The sequence below is a fragment of the Protopterus annectens genome, chromosome 13.part0 (assembly GCF_019279795.1).
Source record: "Protopterus annectens isolate FY-2018-M chromosome 13.part0, PAN1.0, whole genome shotgun sequence".
In the NCBI taxonomy this organism is placed as follows: domain Eukaryota; kingdom Metazoa; phylum Chordata; order Ceratodontiformes; family Protopteridae; genus Protopterus; species Protopterus annectens.
The window spans coordinates 646504267-646524345 of record NC_056747.1 but is presented as its reverse complement, the minus strand read 5'-3'; the positions used below and the strand labels follow the sequence as shown (position 1 = coordinate 646524345).

The 20079-nt window shown below is 39.0% G+C and overlaps 1 protein-coding gene across 2 annotated transcripts in view; it reads left to right on the top strand.

Annotated features, from left to right (window-relative positions):
* The window catches only part of P2RX5 (purinergic receptor P2X 5), a 593368-nt gene that overhangs the window by 362897 nt on the left and 210392 nt on the right, over positions 1 to 20079 (top strand). For both annotated transcript variants that reach the window (XM_044054334.1, XM_044054333.1), the window contains exon 8: positions 3578 to 3714. In XM_044054334.1, coding sequence (XP_043910269.1) covers positions 3578 to 3714 — 137 coding nt within the window. The remainder of the gene's footprint in view (positions 1 to 3577; positions 3715 to 20079) is intronic.

Sequence of the window (20079 nt, the reverse complement as noted above, 5' to 3'; positions counted from 1 at the left end):
TCAAAGACAACCTTATACCCTTGTCTGAGGGACTGAAGAAATTCAGAATCACACCCTGACCCTGCCAAACCCATTCACTAAGGCTGCTATGCATACCACTGACTTTTACACTCTGTCCACATTTGGAATGAATATGATATGAAATTCAAAATCAAAAATAAACCTTTGCAGCAGAGCTCCCAAATAAACAAACTGAATATTAAAAGAAGAAAACAACACGTTTCATATAAAAGATTCCTCACCACCACTTATAAAAATTACTTGGGCAAGCCAGCAAAAAATGCAAGCACACCATCAGGAAAACTGAGGCAAGAAATGAAATGAAATGAAAGTAGTCACCTACTCCTATGGTAACTATAAAACCTTTTACATGTGTTAAGAGTGATATAAATAACACCAACACTTTATCAAGCTCCTATTGAATGATACTGCCTATTTTGATCCATAAGCTGCAGCCAACATCCTGGATGACAAAGTCAGTTCCATTTTCATCTAACCCATTCACCCCACTTTTACCGTCTTTAAATCACTAAACTCCCCATCCCTTAAAGTCACTATGGACCAGATCCTAAAAATGCTATCCAAAACCAAAAACTGTAGCTGTATGAGCCCAGACAATATACCAGGCTGTCTCCTAGTCAGTACAAAATACAGCACCGATGAACCCCTTTTAAACCTTTTCAGCCTTAGCCCTCTATAAATGGCATGTATCTGACCACTAGAAAATGACCATCATAGTGTCAGTCTATAGTTCTGCTCTTCTATGAACTGTGGCATCTGTTGTCTTGTTAGGTGCACCAACATCATCTGTAAAGTCATTTAATTTGTCTTGTTCAACCTCATAATCATCAACATTAGTGATCTACAAAGTATTGTATCTATTATGCTGTTAGTCTAACCAGCATCATCTGTAATGTTATTTAATTTGTCTCGGTTAACCTCATAATCAATAAAAATTAATGACCTACAAACCCTCAACCTTAATCAGTTCAGCTTTCTGAAAGGTGGAGGCTATCCTTTAATTGATATGATTTCTTTGAAAATATATTTGTCATTGACAAAAGCCAAAGGTTTTGAATGTCAAGTGCTAAAAGACTGATATCCGAAACATCTAAAACAAAAACAAAACAAAAAAATGAACAGCAAAAACATCTTTTATTTCCACCCCCTCAAATCCCTTGCTAGTTATATATACTAATTCCAAGATCACACTACAGCGAGGAAAGGGCCAATTCCTTGATCCCGGCTGTACTGAAATACCCCACAGTTGGATTCCTAATCACTAGTATTCTGCAGGATTTTCAAATTTGAGGTTTTGTATGTCAGTGTTTTGGCACTCGACATTCAACACCATTGGCAAAATGACATGCTCCCCCTACCTGGACCTTGATTCCCCATGCTGTCATTATTGATAAATTCACTAGACTAAACATAGACTAAACATAGACATACATCAAACATTAGATTGTAAACTGAGACTGTAATCAAACAAATACCTTAAGAGTTGGCAGTACCCTCTCATCTGAAATGCTTATCACTAATGTTGTTCCTCAAGACTCTTTATTGGGTGATTGCTGATATAAATGCAGATGCCAAAGATCTGTAGTTGAGTAGTTTGCCGATAACTGTAAATTGGTTACTATTACTGACTCTCCCACTGACACTAATGTACTCCAAAAGAGGCTTGTCAAAACCAGCACTTGGTGTGCTGACTATAGCCGTAAACACAACACCAGTGAAATTGCATTTGGGAAACATATCTTCCTATTAATTGCTATATAAACTGGACCCCTCTTAAGATCAGTCCAGTCATTAGAGATGTGGATACCTCTAACAGTAAATAACTATCCTTTGAGCATCACTTATTCGTTATAGTTAGGAAACTCTTCTACTGTGCACAGCTAACTACCAAAGGTATATCCTCCAAATCCAAGGATATCACAATCCCTTTATTCCTCCCTCATCAGGCCAGTCATAGAATACAACACACTATCTGGGACTTTCATTCCCAAACACCTTACCCAGCTAGAAAGACTGCAGTGTTTCTTAAGAAAAAATAAAGAAATATGTTATCTTAGCAGCTTAGACAGAATAAAAATCCACTTGCTTTTCTCTGGCTTATACCAGCCCCTACATGGTGATCTCTGCCATGGCCTCCTGACTATGAAATCTGCTGTCATTTTGGACTTAATTTATCTCAGAAATACTGGTAATACTAAAAGCACTCATTCCAAAGACTTCAGCTTTCATCATAGGATAAACAAGACCTTTTAGAGAGAGGTAGTTTCCTCACTGAAAAAAATTCCCTACCTGTGTAAGAAGCTTCCCTTGCAGGCCATACACTGTAATACTTTGACCTTCTTCACAAGTTCTGCTTTGACAAATGGATGGGTACCCACAAATTTTCTCCTGAAGTAAGCAGTAGGACCATCATTGGACAAGGTGACAAATTCACCCACTAAACTCTCTGGCTTGCATTGTTATACTTTATGTGGCTGCTTAGACTACCTGCCTATTAAGAATCTGTGAATAAATTTGTAAACCTAATGTACTAGCTTACTCATCCCTCAAGAGGAAATATGCAACTTTCAGCACCCATCTGTGACTTTTCTCTTGTGCTAACAACAGTGCCAACTCCTGTTACGAGACACATATACATTGTGTCCTTGCCATGGCCACCCTGTTTTTTCTGATATTTGTATTTTAGTAGTACTGCCTGTAAATGGTGCTGGCTGTCTTCCTGCTTTGTACCACGTTATATCTTTATACAGCACATGAAGGCTAATGCCACCCCCTTACATATGTGAATCTAGATGCTCCATAATTTACAAAAACTATAAGATGGTTGGAGGAGTGCTGAAAGTTACATTTGCAGTAGATCAGGGTGGTGAGATGATCATCCTCTTAACAGATGATCTCATTGCACCACCAAAGAAGTTCTGGAATACGTTGTGGCTTAAACAATACTGGCTAGGGGCAGTGACATTTAAACCAAGCTGTATGCTACAGTATCTGCACTTTGTTTCTGGGGCACTAATTATGGAATTTCCAACTCTTTCCTACCAAAATCTGGTTGATATAATCTCTCTCCATATTTTTATTGCTTGTAATGTACAGTGGCATTAAAATGTAGCATCCAGCCTTTTATCTAACAAGTTGTAGTTCATTTCTTTTCTTTTTTGACAGCTTACTTTCAGTAGTGGCTATTTTTGACCTGAGACATGGAACCTACCCTTCATCCCGTATGAAAAAGGCCAGTCCATAAGATGTGTGATTCTTCCCTGTTTTCATTTTGATAATTTTAGCTCATTTTAAAACCTGAATTGTCAACTCCACAGACAGACTTTGAAGTGTTGCACTAATGGACTATATTATCTTCACTTTTTTTTAAATAAAAGCAGACAAAATTGCACATTCTTATTTTTGAATAGAAATTAAAACAAAAAAAGGAAATGCTTTGTTATGCAGTGGTATAAGTAATAGATTTATACTTTTTCAAAATGTGATTTATAAAGTAAGTCTGGACACAAATATGCAAGGTTATATAAGTCTGTGTCTTTTTTAATTCTGTTTTCAGGGTGGAGTGATAGGCATACAGATTGACTGGAACTGTGATCTGGACAAATCTCCATCTCAGTGCAATCCTTCTTACACTTTCAGCCGGCTGGACAACAGTTCTATGAAAAAAACTATTGCATCTGGATACAACTTCAGGTTTGTATTTTTGTGTTTTCATAATAGGTAATTCAAATTGTAAGAACTAATAAAACACAAAAACAGAAACCCCATGCACGGTAAGAATTGAGAATCTGAGACTTTGGAATAATTAATTCTTCAGCTTTTTTTGTTATCTGAATTACCTGCTCTCAGTAACCTTTCACTGGTCAGTGCTCATGCAAAGACTCAAATGGCTAAGGATAAAGTGATGAGTATGCAGGTTGGATCCTTTCAGGAATTTCATGGTCCCTGGAACCCATGTCACTCTGGTTCAAGAGCTCATTGCAGCACTGAGACTGCATTCACTAAAGGGGTTAATGATCCATTTGTGACTTAATATCAAATACTGTATTCTGTACTGCTTCTCCTTGACCGCTTTGCTGCTTTTGACATTGTCAACTATCAGATCCTTTTGGAGCCTAATGAGATATGCTATGAGATTTCTGGTACTGTCCTTTTGTGGTTCATCACTGCCCTCTCTGTGCTCACCCAGAGGATGGTTTTAAGTATTAATTTAACTTCTCCCTACCTTCTGAGATGTTGTGTTCCTCAGGGCTCTATTTTGGGTCCCCACTGATTTACCCTGTTTATGCTGCCTCCTAGCATTCTTATCAAAAGGAGAGCATTTCAGCATCATTAGTATGTGGAATGTACTCCAACTGCAGCTTTTATCTCAGGAGCAGGCGGCTTACTCTAATCTCATCTAAGATAATACAGAAGATATCCTTTCTTGGATGATCTTTAATAATCTCAGACTCAGCCAATCCTAAACAGCTGCTATGGCCTATTTTGAAATACTTAAGCCCTCTCCCCACTTGTTTCCTCACTCCCTACAACTTTTGTTGTGGAAATAAATTGGAGTTTATATCAAAAATACAAAATCTTGAGCTTATTTTTGATGACCACCTGACATTTCAGGACTTGGTTTCAAGTGTTTCAAATGCTTTTGTCTGAGAAGTATCTTGTCTTACACATTTTAATTCTTTGATTAGGCTGTCCCTGATTATCTGTACTTGGACTTCTGTAGTATGCCTTACATGGCACCTTGTAGTGTTGAACTTGGCAGATGTCTATAGTTAGCCTCATTACGGGACTCTCACACGATATAGGTTTCCTATTCTTCTTGCCTGCAATGACTGTTTATCAGGCACAGAATCACATTCATTGTTTTAGTAATGCTGCTTTAAACTTTACATGCTCAGGGTTCCACATATTTAAAGGAGCTCCTGCTGCTATACTTGCAGTCCTGTAATCTTTGCTTGACCAGCTTGGGGTGCTAGGGATCCCCAAATTGAGACTGGAGTTATCTTGGCTACACTCCTTTAATTTCCAGGCTCCTGATCTGTGGGATTGGATATATTGACAGGTTCATCAATGTACCACTGATGCTAGATTTAGGAGATGTCCCAAGACATATCTTCCCTGAAACATTCTGTGACTAATGTAAGATAATGGACTCCGTCATCTTCACTAATTGGAATCCACTCAAACTTCAGGTTCATAGGTACTTAAAAGGATATTGATCTGTGAGGATTGTAAGAAGCCTAACCATGCATTCCCATAGTAATTATTAGCCCTTATATTTTGCAATATGATTTTCCACAGATTGTCCACATAAGTGTATGCTAGTTACATACGTACAAGTTTCCCATGTCTATAATGGCTATTAGAGCTAAATCAGATGTGAATGTATGGCTACCCCATCCATTCATCCAAGTTACGTTTGAATAGAGTAAAAGAAGTACTGTGCTTTATGTGGAGAAGACATGGGGAAATGCTCCAGATGTATGTCTTTGACAGATCCATAGATGTGGCATTCTCTGTGATACATAGCTATCCCTCTTGCATATTCTTTAATATTGCAGAGGAGATTGAGGTCCCTTGAGTGGGTGGATACCACTGGACTTTTGAATGTGTAATAGGTATAACAGAACAGGATGTGTTGATACTTTGTACATGAGGCAGAGGTTATCTTTCAGTAGACTATAGGATACTGAAAAGAGAGCCAAGGCTTTGAGATGGTCTGTATAGTTTTTATGATGAGGCCCTTGATTTTATTTATTTATGTATTTATTTATTTATTGTTTGGTTGTTTGTGAGGAAGCACTGTGGTTGTTGCAGCTGTGACAAGTGTTTGGACAGGTAAAAACCAAAAGGGGTATTATCCTCAATGATTGACCAAATGAGTGCTGATTATAGAGGAATGGTCATTTCCCTGGGTCTGGATGCCATACCCTTCAATATAAGCTGTGCAGTGAAAAAACTTCCTTACAATTGTGGATACATTGTAATCAGAGGAAAGTTCCTTGTCGACATAGACTCCCAGATCTTTAACTACTGGATCAGTTTGTAGGGAGGCAATGTCAGTGTGGTATTTACAAAGGGAGTTATGTTTGTCAAAGGATACAATTATACATTTCTTGGCATTTGGTTTCAGGCTTTAGTTTTGGCACACACTTCTTGTTTAAGCAGGTCCTTTTCTATGAGCATGGTGTATCTGTAATGATAGCACCAAGTCTGCAGTCATCTGCAATCTTGGTCAACAACAGTGCCTTAACATTAGCTTTGACCTCCATGAAGCAGATGCCAAAGAGAATTGGCCCAAGAAGTGAATCTTGGGGCACTGCACTAATAACAGGTCTTTTGGAGGAGACAGAGCCACTCACTCTTACTTCCTCTGTTCTGTTTGTGAACCAGTTTGCTATCCATTGATGTATGTAGGGGTTAACATATAGCTGGGAGAGTTTATCTGTGAGGTCTGAGTGTAAGATGGTGTTGAACACCTTTTCAAGGTCCAGATAAGCAGTGTGTACTGATTTGCTGTTGTCCATTGCCTCAGTGACTTCTTCAAAGAAGTCAGCCAGGTTAAGTAGGCAGGACCTGCCCTTGACGACTCTGAAGTGGGATTTGTCAAGAGTCTGTAGGCCACCTATATTTATATTTATTAGTCTCATAAAGATCATTTTCATAGCCTTGCAGATGTGGCTGGAAAGGATTACATGTCTGTAATTACTCAAGTCTGTTGTATCCCCATCTTTGTACAAGGGAATAGCTGTTGATATGCTCTTTTCATTTAGCACAAAGCCTGTTTCAAGGCTAATATTGAATAACCTGTGCAGGGGGAGTCTGACAATTCATGTTTCATGCTAGCCAGTAGGTAGCTGGATATGTTATCCAGCCCCATAAATGTAATGTTCCTGGTCTTAGTGCCTAGAGAATTTGTTCTTGGGATATTTGATGGGAGGGGATAGATATGGGTATTTGATCTGAGAATGTTGTCTAAGCTTGGTTTATACAAGTTGCAATTTATTTTTTATTTATTTATCTTTTGTTGACTGGGTTAGTCCCACTTGGGTAGTAGCATCTTTTCAGGGGAGTCCCAAGATGATATCTATACAACTAGAGAAAGTTTGGCCAGTGCATCAGGGAACTTCCCCTACTCTTTTCAGAGAGCGTGGAGTCATTGTTTTGCTTCTACACTTCCGTTTTCCTGTTTCAGGTGCAAAGGCGGCTCAGAGAAAGTAATAATTGGTATGAGGTTCGCGAGAGCGATGTTGAGAGTGTTTCAGTGCTGAATTCTGACTGTCGGTCAGTGGATGTAGCATTTGTTGTGAAGAAGGAGTCAGAAGGTGAGGAGGCATTCAGGAGAGCTGTTGGTGTGTTGGAAGCATTGGGAAAGGTAGTTGAGTCTTTCAACAAGCAGAAGAAAAGGTTGGAAGAAGTTTTAGAAGATTCAGAGTATTTGTTTCGAGCCAGAGGTTGCAACACAGGACTGTGTTGTAATGGCCCTCCAGTTGGGAGGGTTGCAGGATGTTTATCTAAAGGAAAGGATCAACCAGACTGAACCAGAGAGTGAAGTGGTGGCTTCATGGGGTGAAATTATGGGGAAGATACAAGAAGAGGAGGTTGCTGAGGGCATGGTAAGAAAGAAATCTTATGTACAGACAGTGAAAGAAGGTGAGGGAAGAGTTGAAGTGAAGGAAGTGAAGAAGAAATTCCTTATAAGAGTAAGCAGTAAGAAAGAGAAAGGACTTAAAAGATATGAGGCGTGGGACACTGTAATTGCACCACTGGGTGTTTCACCCAAGGAGGTAAAAGCCTTTATTGTTATTAATAAAGAAACATACTGTGATACATTCATTGAAACAGGAAAGTATACTGAGAATTTTTTGAAACGGTATGAACAAAAAAGAACTGTAATCCTTGGAGTGAGTATGTGGTGCAGGTGTTTCAGAAAGAAACCAAAAAGAGAGTCTTGATACAATTTAGAATGGAAGTCGAAAAATAGGAATTGAAACTCTATTTAAAGACTATGTGTAAAGATGTTATGGACACAACAAAAATTTATGATAACCAAGGTTTATGGACGGGGTGGGGGGCTGGGAATGTGAGATTATTTTGAAAATGGAAAATGAAAATGTTCTACATATTCTGACTGTGGTTACTATGATGGGTAACAAAGGATTTGTTAAATGTAGAGGGCAGCCAAAAGCATGTTTTTTCCTGTGGAAAAAAAAATAATCACTTGATTAATGGATGTGGTAAATGAAAATGTTTTATTTGTGGCAAAATAGGGCATGAAGCATGAAAATGTAACATACAATGTAAAAAATGTGGAAAAACTGGACATACATTTAGAAGTTACAGGAAAAGTCTGTACAAAGGATCCAGTATATGACAGAGATAAAAATATAGAAAAGTAGCAAGAAAGACAGGTTAATACACAGGAAAGAAATAAAGATATAATAATGGAGGGAAAAGAAGGGGAAAAGAATGAGAAACATAGGTGCTTGATACAAGCAAAGAGGAATATGTAAACTGGCAAGTAGTGAGGGGAAAGAAAAATTCTATAGGAAAAAGGGTAAAAGAAAAGTAAGAAAGTTTAAAAGTGTAGTTTTGAAAGAGAACAAAAAAGGTAAAGGAGGAGCGGGGATAATAATAATTTAATTTTAAAAGTTGAAGATCTTAGCCTTAAATGTTAATAGTGTGAAGAATATTAAAAGATTATGTATTGTAGAATGGTGTGCTTCACTTGATATGCACATAATTATATTAGAAAATACTAGAATCTTAACAGAAGAAGAAATGTTACAAACTGAAGTATTATAGGTAGAAACATTATATGGAATATGAGAAAAGATACATACTCAGGAACAAGTGTACTATGTCAAGAACACATTAAAATCTTAGATTTTACAATAGTAGAATTGGGAAGAATAACAGTAATAGATATAAGATGGAAAACATATGTTTATAGAATTATTGCAATATATGCATATGTTACAAAGAAGAAAGAGAGAATGTTTAAAAAATTCTAAATTATGTAGGTATTAGTATGAATATAATATTATTGGGGGTTTAATTGCAATTTAGGAATAGAGAAGAAAGTAGTGAAGTTAAAATTCTACATTAGATAATGAAAAGTAGAGAGCTATGCATATGGGATAATAAACATTGAACTTACAGAAGAAGTAAAGTTAAAACTGAAATTGATTATTTTTTAGTATCTGACAGTTTAAAATTTTTGCAAAAAGAGATAAAAAGGACAAACTTTTCAGATCATGTATCAATATGGATAGAGGTACATGGGAAAGAGGGATACATAAGAATAGATAAAGGTGTCAAGAGGCTTAGTGAAAAAGACTTGAAGATAGGAAAGAGATTAGTAAACTATGGAAGGATCATGTAGGCATGAGAATATTTTATGAAAATTAGACAAATTGGTGGATAAGTTTCAAGGAAAATTATAAAAAGTGTTTTTGGAGTGTCAAGATGAAAATAGAATGATAGAGAAATTGAAATATAAGCAGCTGAGTCAAGATGTTTTTAAGGAAACATTGAGGGATAAGACAGCTTTTTTTATGAGAAAGAAAAGGAAAAAATCAGGGGAAGATTAGAAGATTGTTATGTAAACAAATATATTTTTAAAAGGAAGAAAAGAAGAGGTGGCACCTTACTTGAATAAATTAGTGAAAGAGAATAAAAGAGTAATAAGGGAATTAAAGAATAATAAAGGAGAAAAATAATTACACAAGACAGAATACTTGATGTGATTAAATAGTATATAGAGCATACTTTTATAAAGAAAGAGACAAAAGTGACACAGAAATGGATAGTTAAAAAGCTAAGTAAAGAAGATAATGAGACTTTGAAGAAAAATACAAATATGAAAGAACTAAATGAAATATTGAAAGATCTTAATTTGGATGATACTGAATATCATATGTACAGGAATATGTATGGAAAACTGACAAAAGGTGTTTTTTGTGGAGGTATTAAATGAATAGCTAAAGAAAGGTATGGTAGGTAAAGAGGTATGTACTAGGATCATGACATTTATATGGAAAAAAAGGAGAGAAAGACAATATAAAAATTAGGAGACCCGTAGTATTGAATAATACAGACTATAAGATATTTATGAGAATAATAACTGAAATAAAAACAAAACAAACCAAAATAATAATTTAATGTAGGTTAGCACTTTTACGGTTTAACACCGCTTCATCAGACATCACCATAAAAAACACCAATCCATTTATATTCAGACTGACCAATAAAAACATGATATAATTAACAAGCTTCAATTAACAAAAATGCACATCATTTTAAAGTGCCAGTAAAAGAGTGTCATTTCAGAAAAGACATAGCAGTATCTTATACCTCAATCAATGTTTCAAGGGTCTCTGTCTTAAGAATGGCTTAAGCGAGATCATATCATTGATACCAGGAGGACAGTCGGCTTTAAAAAGTTTGTTTTGTTTTCATGTTGTGCATTGCAGTGCATATTTGTCTTTCCCTGCCTTTCTGCTTTGCAGGAACTCTACATTGGTGTCTTTTCTGGATACAATATTTTTACGTCAGTGGAGCTTCGTGCCCTGGTTTTGTTCTTTACTTTTCAATAATAACTGAAAGACTAACAAATAAAATAGATAAGTTGCTTGATCATACAATTTTTGGTAGAAAAGGAAAAGGAAGTCAGGATTTAATATGGATAGTGAAAGAAGTAATAAGTGATATTATAAACAAAATGTGTAAGCTAAAGTCATGGTAGGAGATTTAAGTAAGACATTGATAAAATACAATATGAGTCTTTATGTGATATATTAGAGGCTTATAACATAAGTGAAAGGATAGTAAAAGTAATTAAGTTGGCATATGAGAAAAATAATGCAAGAATAATTCTAAATGGATGGTTAAGTGAAATTAAAATAGTGCGTGAAATAAGGCAAGGATGCCCAGCGAGTAGTATTATATTTGCTTTAGTTATGAATGTGATTGTTAATAAAATTAATAGAATATTAAATATGACAGGTTATAAGATAACAGAGGAATCACAATTACCAATAATATGTACATATGCAGATGATGTGCTTTTAATTACCAAGAACAAAGAATGGATGGAAGTGACGATCAGAACGTTAATTAAATTCTTAAAGATACTTGTTCTATGTATAAATAAGGACAAAAGTAAAGGTTTTGAATTCATGGGAAATATAGAAGATATACAGTTAATGTAGAGGTTATAGATATTCTAGGAATAGTATTTGGATTAAATGACCATAAGAAAAACAATATGAGAATTTTTTTTCAGGAATTAAGAGATATATGTCCATTTGGCAGTCATATAAATTTTCATACAAGAAAAAAGTTTATTTATAAATTCTATTCTCTTAAGCAAATTAGCTTTTTCAGCAAGTATTTGTATGATTCTGACTATTTAAAAGAGGATATGTATTTTCATTTATATGGGGGTCGAGATTAAATCCAGTTAGAAGGGGGATTTTATATGTAAAGGAAGAAGAAGGGGGATTAGGGTTAATTAACCCAATTGTTCATGCAGCTTCCTTGAATTTGTATAGGCCCTTAGAAAGTTATAAAAAAGAGAATAGGAATTTGACAGAATATATTTTGTACATTAAATATAACTGTTTTGGGGAAAAGATGGAAAAGTTATATGAATGGAGATATAAAGGAGTATCAAAACAAAATCTTTTTATGGAAATTGAATATAAACATTGTCGAAAAAATAGGAAAGAATGGTATTTGAATATTGTGAAAGAACATTATTTTATTTTTCCTTGGAAATATTTAGAGATGGAGAAAAAGAATGCTATTACAATGAGATTTATTTGGTGTAAGAAAATATAAGAATGTAAAGATTTTTTGTGGAGATTATCAATAGGTAAACTACCCATTAAAGCTAATATGCCTTATTAAAGAAGGCAAAAAAGGACATGTATTCATTGTGGAGAACTTGAAACAACAGAACATGTGTTTTTGAAATGTTCCAGAGAAAAGAAGTTATGGGAAGAAATATGTAAAAACAAAATGTTGAAAGGTTTCAAACAGGTTGAAAACTTAGACATGAACATGTTTGGATATGGGTATTATCGTAACAAAAAACAAAAAGAAGTTGAAAAAATGTATAAAATATTTTTTTATTCTTTGGATCGACTGAAGTCCACATCACTGTACTTGGTATCATATAGGCTTCTTAGGGGAGACTTATGCCTGACTTGCAGAGCAGTCTCCGACCAAACCTAATGAATTTGCTGCACATCCGTAAATCAAACAGGACTAGAGCTACCTGTTCCAGGGACCTAAATATTGTCTGCGACTTGAATAGGGTATGCTGGAGGGACAGATTTGTCTCCCAGTGACTGCTGCATCTTTGGAATAGGCTGCCAATTCATGTGAAACAGAGCAATTCTATGACACTGTTCAAAAGGAATCTGGATGAGTCAATGGGGCACCATAAATTCTTACCAGGGATAGCGCCCACAACACTCCTGGACATGGGCAGTCATTAATAAATACAGTCCTGGGTACTGACTAGAGTATCTATGGTATTACATTGGAATGAAACAGACTAGGCTTGAAATGATCTCCAGGTCGATAGCCTAGTAACTTCCTATGAACCTATGAACCTAGAAACATTATGGATTGAGATACTTAATGAAATAAAGTTTAATGGATAATGGATTTTATCAGAAATCTTGAAGAAAATACATTTTTGGCTTTGAAAAAAAGGTGGGGGGGGAGTGCTTAATAATATGAAATTGTTTTGTACTGTACAAAGGTGTAAATAATATATATTATGTAAATAGTATATATAAGTAGTGATTATCAATAAAGAACCCCTACTCTTTTTGATAGGTCCCATGAGATCTTTTATATCCCCCTGAGCTACCACCAACTCAGGCAGATGGGACCTCAGTTTAACTATTTATCTGAAGGACAGTAGCTTATGTTTGCTTTAATATTTTACTTATTTCTGAAGTTTTATGATACACTTATTAAGATAAGCATGTAAATAAAGATGAAAGGCTGAATGATTCTACAGGCTTATGGTAAAAGAGAGACACAGTGTTCACACTAAAAAGCTTGTAGTGTAGTCCAGCAGGTACTTCCATGCATTCTTAAAAAGTGACCACATTCATATAAAATAGATCAGGAGGAAAGTTCTTTGCTGAACTTCCATTCAGAAAACACGTTGCTAATCAAGGTTTGCCAAGATAACTTGAATAGATTTTACTACTAAATAATTAAACAAGTCTGACCAAATTGCAAAAGAATGAAATAAGTGGTAGAATTAGATTAAACTTTTGTTTACTGTAACTAGATGTAAAATACTCCAAGACTTTTTTACATATGTCTGTTTGGAGGAGGGAGTTCTTTTCAGGTTATAGAGCTTCAGTCTAGTTGTTTCAGTCTTTTGTGACTTAACCAAATTTCCTTTGGTCTCAAACGGTGAATTCTGAATGAAAACTTGCTTACTACCCAAAGGCTGTTTTGCAGATAATACAGCAGCACATTGTTTTGAGGTAGCACTGATGCAAAAAGAGCATTTTTTTTTTCTTTCCCCAAGCTGCAACCATTTCATTTTTAGTTACTTAAAGTAGAGAGGACACAGCACTCCATGGGAAGCATGGAAGGAAGGAATTAAAACAGCATAGTGTGGTATTTTTTGTTGCAGTACCCCAAGACCCATTGTTTTAAACAACTATCTGCAAGTGTAAGAAAGAAAATAATTCTGTTTTTTTTTTTCCAGAATCTGAGCACAAGAGGCTGTTTTGCAGTATTTTAAGCAAGAAAACCCTTTTCATACTTACTAGGCAAGTGTCACTTTGTACAGTAAACTCTCAGTTAACCAGAACTCAAGCAACCGGCACTCTTAAGCAACTGGTGAAAAATATTGAAGAAATACAGTACAATTTTCATGTGTTGCACTTTCTGTTTTCCCCCCGTAAAAACATACCTTATGTTTTTAGAGTTTTAGAGTGTTAAAAAGGAAGATTGGAATAAATTCCCACTCTCTCCCCAACCTGAGAACAAGTCAGACCAAACAAATAGTATAGGAAACAGTATTAGTCAGGCCTGTTTTTAATAGTATCTCTTAAGCAACTAGAAACAACAGGTCTGATATTGTTAATCCTCGTTCATTCCTTACATATGGGTATCGGTTCCGACCTCAGAACTGAGACGGCCATTTTCCAAGCTTGCGTCAGCTTCAGACTCTCGAGCTAAACTCTTATCCACAATCCCTCTCTCCCTGTTACCTCAGATTTTGTTTGCCGCATTGCCATTCGGTCGTGTCAAGCTACTTCTCTTGAGCTAAGTACAGTTATTTGTTGTTTATTAGTCATTTATATTACTTTTCTGTCAGAAAAGTTTCTATTTCATTGTCTCTTACCCTATTGCATCTAGCGACCATATTTTCTTCAGGTTTTTCTTCTCTTTCTTTACCTTTTTACTGTGAGGTATTCTCCCCTTACCATCATTGGTGATCTTTCCCTTTTCCTCATACCTTCAGGTATTCTTTTGTACCATTCCTGGTATGTTTTTCTGCTATCTAACTTGCTATAATGGCAGATAAGAAAGGTAGTCCAGGGTTTAAATGGTGTTCTGATTGTAGACACAAACTACCTACTTCTGATGCACACTCTTTGTGTGTTTATTGTTTGGGGGCATCCCACTTATCTACTTACCCGCCATGTACTATTTGTGAAAACTTTTCAAATAGGACTTTGTTGGAAAGGAAAAATAAGCTGTTGCTAAAGGGACTTCTTCAATCTCCATTTTCAGAGGCTATTTCTGGGTCAGATGTCTCAACCCCACCTAGGGCCCATAAGAAAATTTTGGATGTTCCTACCAAGGCTAAATCTTTGCCTTTGTCCCGGCTGGGGACTCCCACCAACCAAAACCCAAAAAGGCTAAAGTTTCGGCTCCGGAGCTCATTCAGTCAGCCCCAATGCTTTCATTGCCTAGACCTTCAGCACCGAGGCCTTTGACTCCTTTAGTGATCTCGGCTCCATCTTTTCCTGTAGCCTTCAGTATATCGGCACCGAGGGGCTCCTCGGTTCAGACTATTACCACCGTATCGGCACCGACCATTCAGTCAGCACAGACCTTGATCACGTCGGCTCCGACTACTTACTCGGAACCGGAGCCTTTACTGTTGACTCCAGTTTTGTCGGTTCCAGCTTCGGCACCCACAACCACTTCGGCACCGATCCCTGTGTCAGTGCAGACCATGACCTCGGCACTGATGACTTCTTTGGTGCAGACACCCGTAGTCCAGTCTCTGTCAGCACCATTGTTCTCGGTGTGGACAGGTGAGATGGGCACCGAATTTGCCTCTTCTGTGGACAGGCCTGTTTCTCCCTCAGTCTCCGTGAGGTCTACTAGAAGCTTTTCCGAACACGATGTGTTGCATCTTGTGGATCAGGTGCTCTTGGCCAGAGGTATCCCACCCCCCAGGAACTATCCTTCCTTGGGAGGTGATCACCCATCTCCAAAGACCCCTTCTTATTCTCCTCCTTCATTGCCTTTGAAGTCCATGGATGTAGGACAATTTTTCCCTTTTGTGGTTCCCTTAATGGATCTCACTAAGGAACCGCAGTTGCCTTCATGGCAGGAAAGTTTTGCTACGGTGCAGGATGTCAGTTGTGACACACATAGTTTGCTGCTCCACAGCCATCCAGGGACTCCGGGTTGGCAGGCTGAGCCACTTAGGGGAGGGGTGACCCCTGTTCTAGACATTCACTCCTCTTCAGGTGGACCAGCCTTCCAACTGATGGAGAAGGCTTTCGCTGCTGCTGACAATACTGGACTGTCTATCCCTCCGCCCTCCTCTGGTACACTAATTCCACAAGTCACACCGAGCAGACACTGGGTGCAAGGGCCTTAGGACATATTCCCACAGGAAACCCCTTTTCTGCTGTCTTCCCCAGCTTCTCCTGCTGAGGAAGTTCACCGGAACAGTTCATGTAAGAGGTAGCACATGGACTCTACAGAGGAGTCCCTTACTGAAGACACAGATTTTAATGAGGGGGAAGGATCCCCTTGGTCACCCTCTGAGGTATCCTTTGGTGATATCCTTGAAATCCTGAAACAGAGAGATGACTGGCAGTCCTCTAATCTGACCTCTGAGGAATCTGTGTTCCTGCAGGTCTTTTGCACCCAGCCTCCTACCTCCTGGATTACTCCACCTGCCGATGAACTTGTCTGGCTTATCTTGCAGCATGCTTGGAAGGCTCCTGACACCATCAAAGCTATTCCTCGGAGGCCAGATAAGATTTTGTCCCCTCCTGCCATGGATCCCCATTGGTCAAGAGGTCTTCCTGTGGATGCTTTGGTGGTGGTGGCCGCAACAAAAAAGGATCTGGCAGAAGAAGAAAGCCAGACTGTCCATTCACCTAACAAAGAGTCCTGGGCCCTGGACAGGATAGGGAAGCGCATCTTTGCATCAGCGACCTTTACTTTCAGGTCCCTGAATTATATGGCACACTTTACCAGGCTTCAACAGGATCTGATTTCTGATCTCTCTGAAACCTTGGCGGCTGCCATGCCTGATGAGATCTGTGACAAAATGGCCTTTCAGCTGGCCACCATTGAGTCAATGTCTAACTCCTCTATGCGACTGATATCTAACGCATCAGAAGGAGCAGCTAGAGCAGCAGGTTCAGTGGCAGTCTTGAGATGACACGCCTGGATGTGTTTGTGCAATTTCGCGGAATCCTTTAAGGCTTCCTTTCTTAACGCTCCCATTGAGGCATCACCGTTGTTTGGACCCAAAGTTAAAAGCACACTGGCCGGATGTGAACAGGACGGTAAGACGCTTTCTGCCATAGGTGTCCGTTATTCTTCCCGTCAACATGCTTTCTCCCGAAACCAAAAAAGTGGGAAGATATGGTTCATGAAATCTCAGGGTCCTTTCCGTGACACACAGGCTGAGTTCTCCCCTAGAGGCAGAGGGGGAAACTCACAGGGAAGATGCTCCTTTAGGGGCAGAGGGGGTCTGCGTAACCAGGGTTCCAGGGATTCTTTCCCTGGCCAGTCATACCAGCGCTCCTGAAGAGCGGCCCAACTCCTTTCCTCTGGAGGTAGTTGGGGGAAGTTTATCCTTGTACCCTTCTGCCTGGCTAACCATCACCACCGATTCTTGGGTACAAAGGATTATAACCAGAGGTTATCATATTCCCTTCGATCTTTGTCCTGTCCCTTCAAAAATCCTTCCTAACATTCCACCCAGTCAAAGGGAAGTAACAGCACTAGAGATAGAAAAGCTGCTAAGAAAGAGAGTCATCCAAATAGTCCCTCCAGACCAGATAGGATCCGAATTCTACTCAAGACTATTTTTGGTGCCAAAGAAAACCGGGGACTGGAGACCAATTTTGGATCTCAGTGTATTGAACAAGTTTGTGAGAGTACAAAAATTCCAGATGGTCACAATACAGTCTATCTTCCCGCTTTTGGAAAAAAATGATTGGATGTGCTCGATAGATCTTCAAGATGTGTACTACCACATAAAATTAGACAGGCCATCAGGAAGATTTCTGCACTTCTGTGAGGGAGCCAGTCACTACCAATTCAGAGTACTGCCTTTCGGACAATCTACAGCCCCCAGAGTGTTCACAAAGTGCATGGCAGTTGTCACAGCTCACTTTCAACTTCAAGGATTCCAGGTGTTTCCATACCTAGATGATCTCAGTCAACAGAATTCATAGGGGTTATCTTGGACACGAAGAACTGCAGAGCTACTGTTCCAGAGTTAGAATTTTAAGGATAAAGCAACAACTGATCCCAATCCTTTCAAGGGAGAAATCCATGGCTCACTCGGTTCTACAGCTGTTAGGTTCCATGGCACATCACCATTGTCGTCCTGGACAGGTTTCACATGAGGCTTCTACAATGGCTACTGCTCACCCAATGGTATCCCTTTCATCATCCTCTTTCACCCATGGTTCAAGTAACCCACAGGTACATACAGGATTTAAATTGGTGGATGACACACAATCTGTCACAATGGTCTCGCCCCTTCTCCCCCCAACAGCCCAAGGCCACAGTGACCACGGACGCCTCCCTGATGGGGGGAGGGGCTATGTCAGGGTCAGACAGTCCAAGGCACTTGGTCCAAACTGGAGGCCCATCTGCATATAAATGTTCTAGAGCTGAGGGTGGTGCTTCTGGCATTGCAAGCATTCCATCCCCTGCTGCCATCTGGGACAATTGTGATTCAATCAGACAACATGGTGGTGGTCTGGTACATCAACAAGCAAGGTGGAACCAAATCTTACCCCCTTTGTCGAGAGGCCATGAGGATATGGCAATGGGCGATGGCTACCAACCGTTTTCTTCTAGCAATGCACATTCCCGGGAGTTCCAACGTGATAGCAGACAGACTCAGCAGGTGCATTCTTCAACCTCACAAGTGGTCCCTGAATTCCTTGATAGCAACGGAGATCTTCCACCACTGGGGCCGTCCTTGCTGTGACCTCTTTGCATCCCCAACCAACTACAAATGCAGCAACTACTTCGCTCTGATTCCCCCTCCGGGACAGTCACCCAGGGATGCTCTAGTTCACGATCGGCCCTCGGGTCTTCTTTACGCATTCCCACCCTTTACCCTCATTCCCCAATTCCTGAAGAAAGCCCGTTGGTTGAAGAGCAGGGTGATCCTCATAGCACCATATTTGCCTCGACAAATTTGGTTCCCCTTTCTTTGGCCTCACCTACTAGATCAACCATGGATTCTCCATCCAATCCCGGAGTTGATCTCACATCCACAGAACCTGATTCATCCCAACCTGAACAGCCTGAAGCTCACGGCTTGGCTACTCCAATTCCCTTGATTGCCAGGCAGAATGATCTTTCTTTACCAGCACATGACATTCTCATTGCATCTCATAAGTCTTCCATTAAATTACTTATCTGAGCAAGTGGAAAAGATTTACTTGTTGCCTGAAACATAAACAAGTAGATCCTTTCTCAGCACCAGTGTTGATATTACTAGACTATCTGGCCAACCTTTTCCAATCGGGTCTATCGGCCTCTACCATTAGAGTTCATTTGGCTGCAATTTCTAATTTTCATGAGGGTGTCCAAGATTCCTCTCTTATGTCCCACGAATTATGCAAGACCTTCATAAAAGGTGTGAATCATCTGAAGCCACCTTTTAGAGAATCTATTCAACCATGGGATTTATCATTAGTTCTACAAGCTCTAACAATACCACCTTTCGAACCAGTCTCTTCTTGTGACCTCAAGCACTTGTCATGGAAGACCTTCTATTTGGTTGCCATTACTTCTGCCAGACGTATTTCCGAGCTTCAGGCTTTATGTATCAAGAGTCCATACTTGATTTTTCATAGAGATAGAGTGTCTCTGAGAACTAATCCATCATTTTTGCCAAAAGTAATCTCGGAAATGTCCTTTAATCAAACCATTGAATTGCCAGATGTTCTTCATACCACATTGCTGCAGTCCTAACACTAGGGTAGTCCGCTGTCCCAGTCGGCCCGAATACCAAAGTATATGGCTGACGTCGGTCAAGGCGCATTAGTCTGACGTCAGGACGTCAGGGTACAAATGCGCATGACCGACGTCATATCCTCAGTCTTTTTTGCCGCATGGTCCGATGCAGAAGCAGTTTTGCGAGTGCAGGTTGGCGTTCTGAAATTTTCTGAAGTCGGAGTTTCAGACCGAATCAAAGTTGGCTAAGTACTGCTGGGGAATATTTTGGTTTTTCTTGCCTCAGTATTTAACCGATGTCAGAAAAAGTAAATAACTGTATTTCTTGTGGGAAACAGATACCTCATAGGGATTACCATACCTTGTGTATACCTTGTTTAGGGCCTGAGCACGACGTTGTTGGATGTCGCTCTTGTGCTAGATTTAACAAACGCACTATTAAGAGAAGGTTAGACTGTGCCAGGTTAGTTTTTGGGAAGCGTTGTAATTATAAAATGCCGCCGGATGCTCCGGCCGCTTCATCCAAAAGCGCAAGGACAAAGCAGCAAAGTCTAGGTTGGAAGAACCGTCAGTCCCGGACGTCGGTTCTATAGAAGGCTCAGTGGAGCC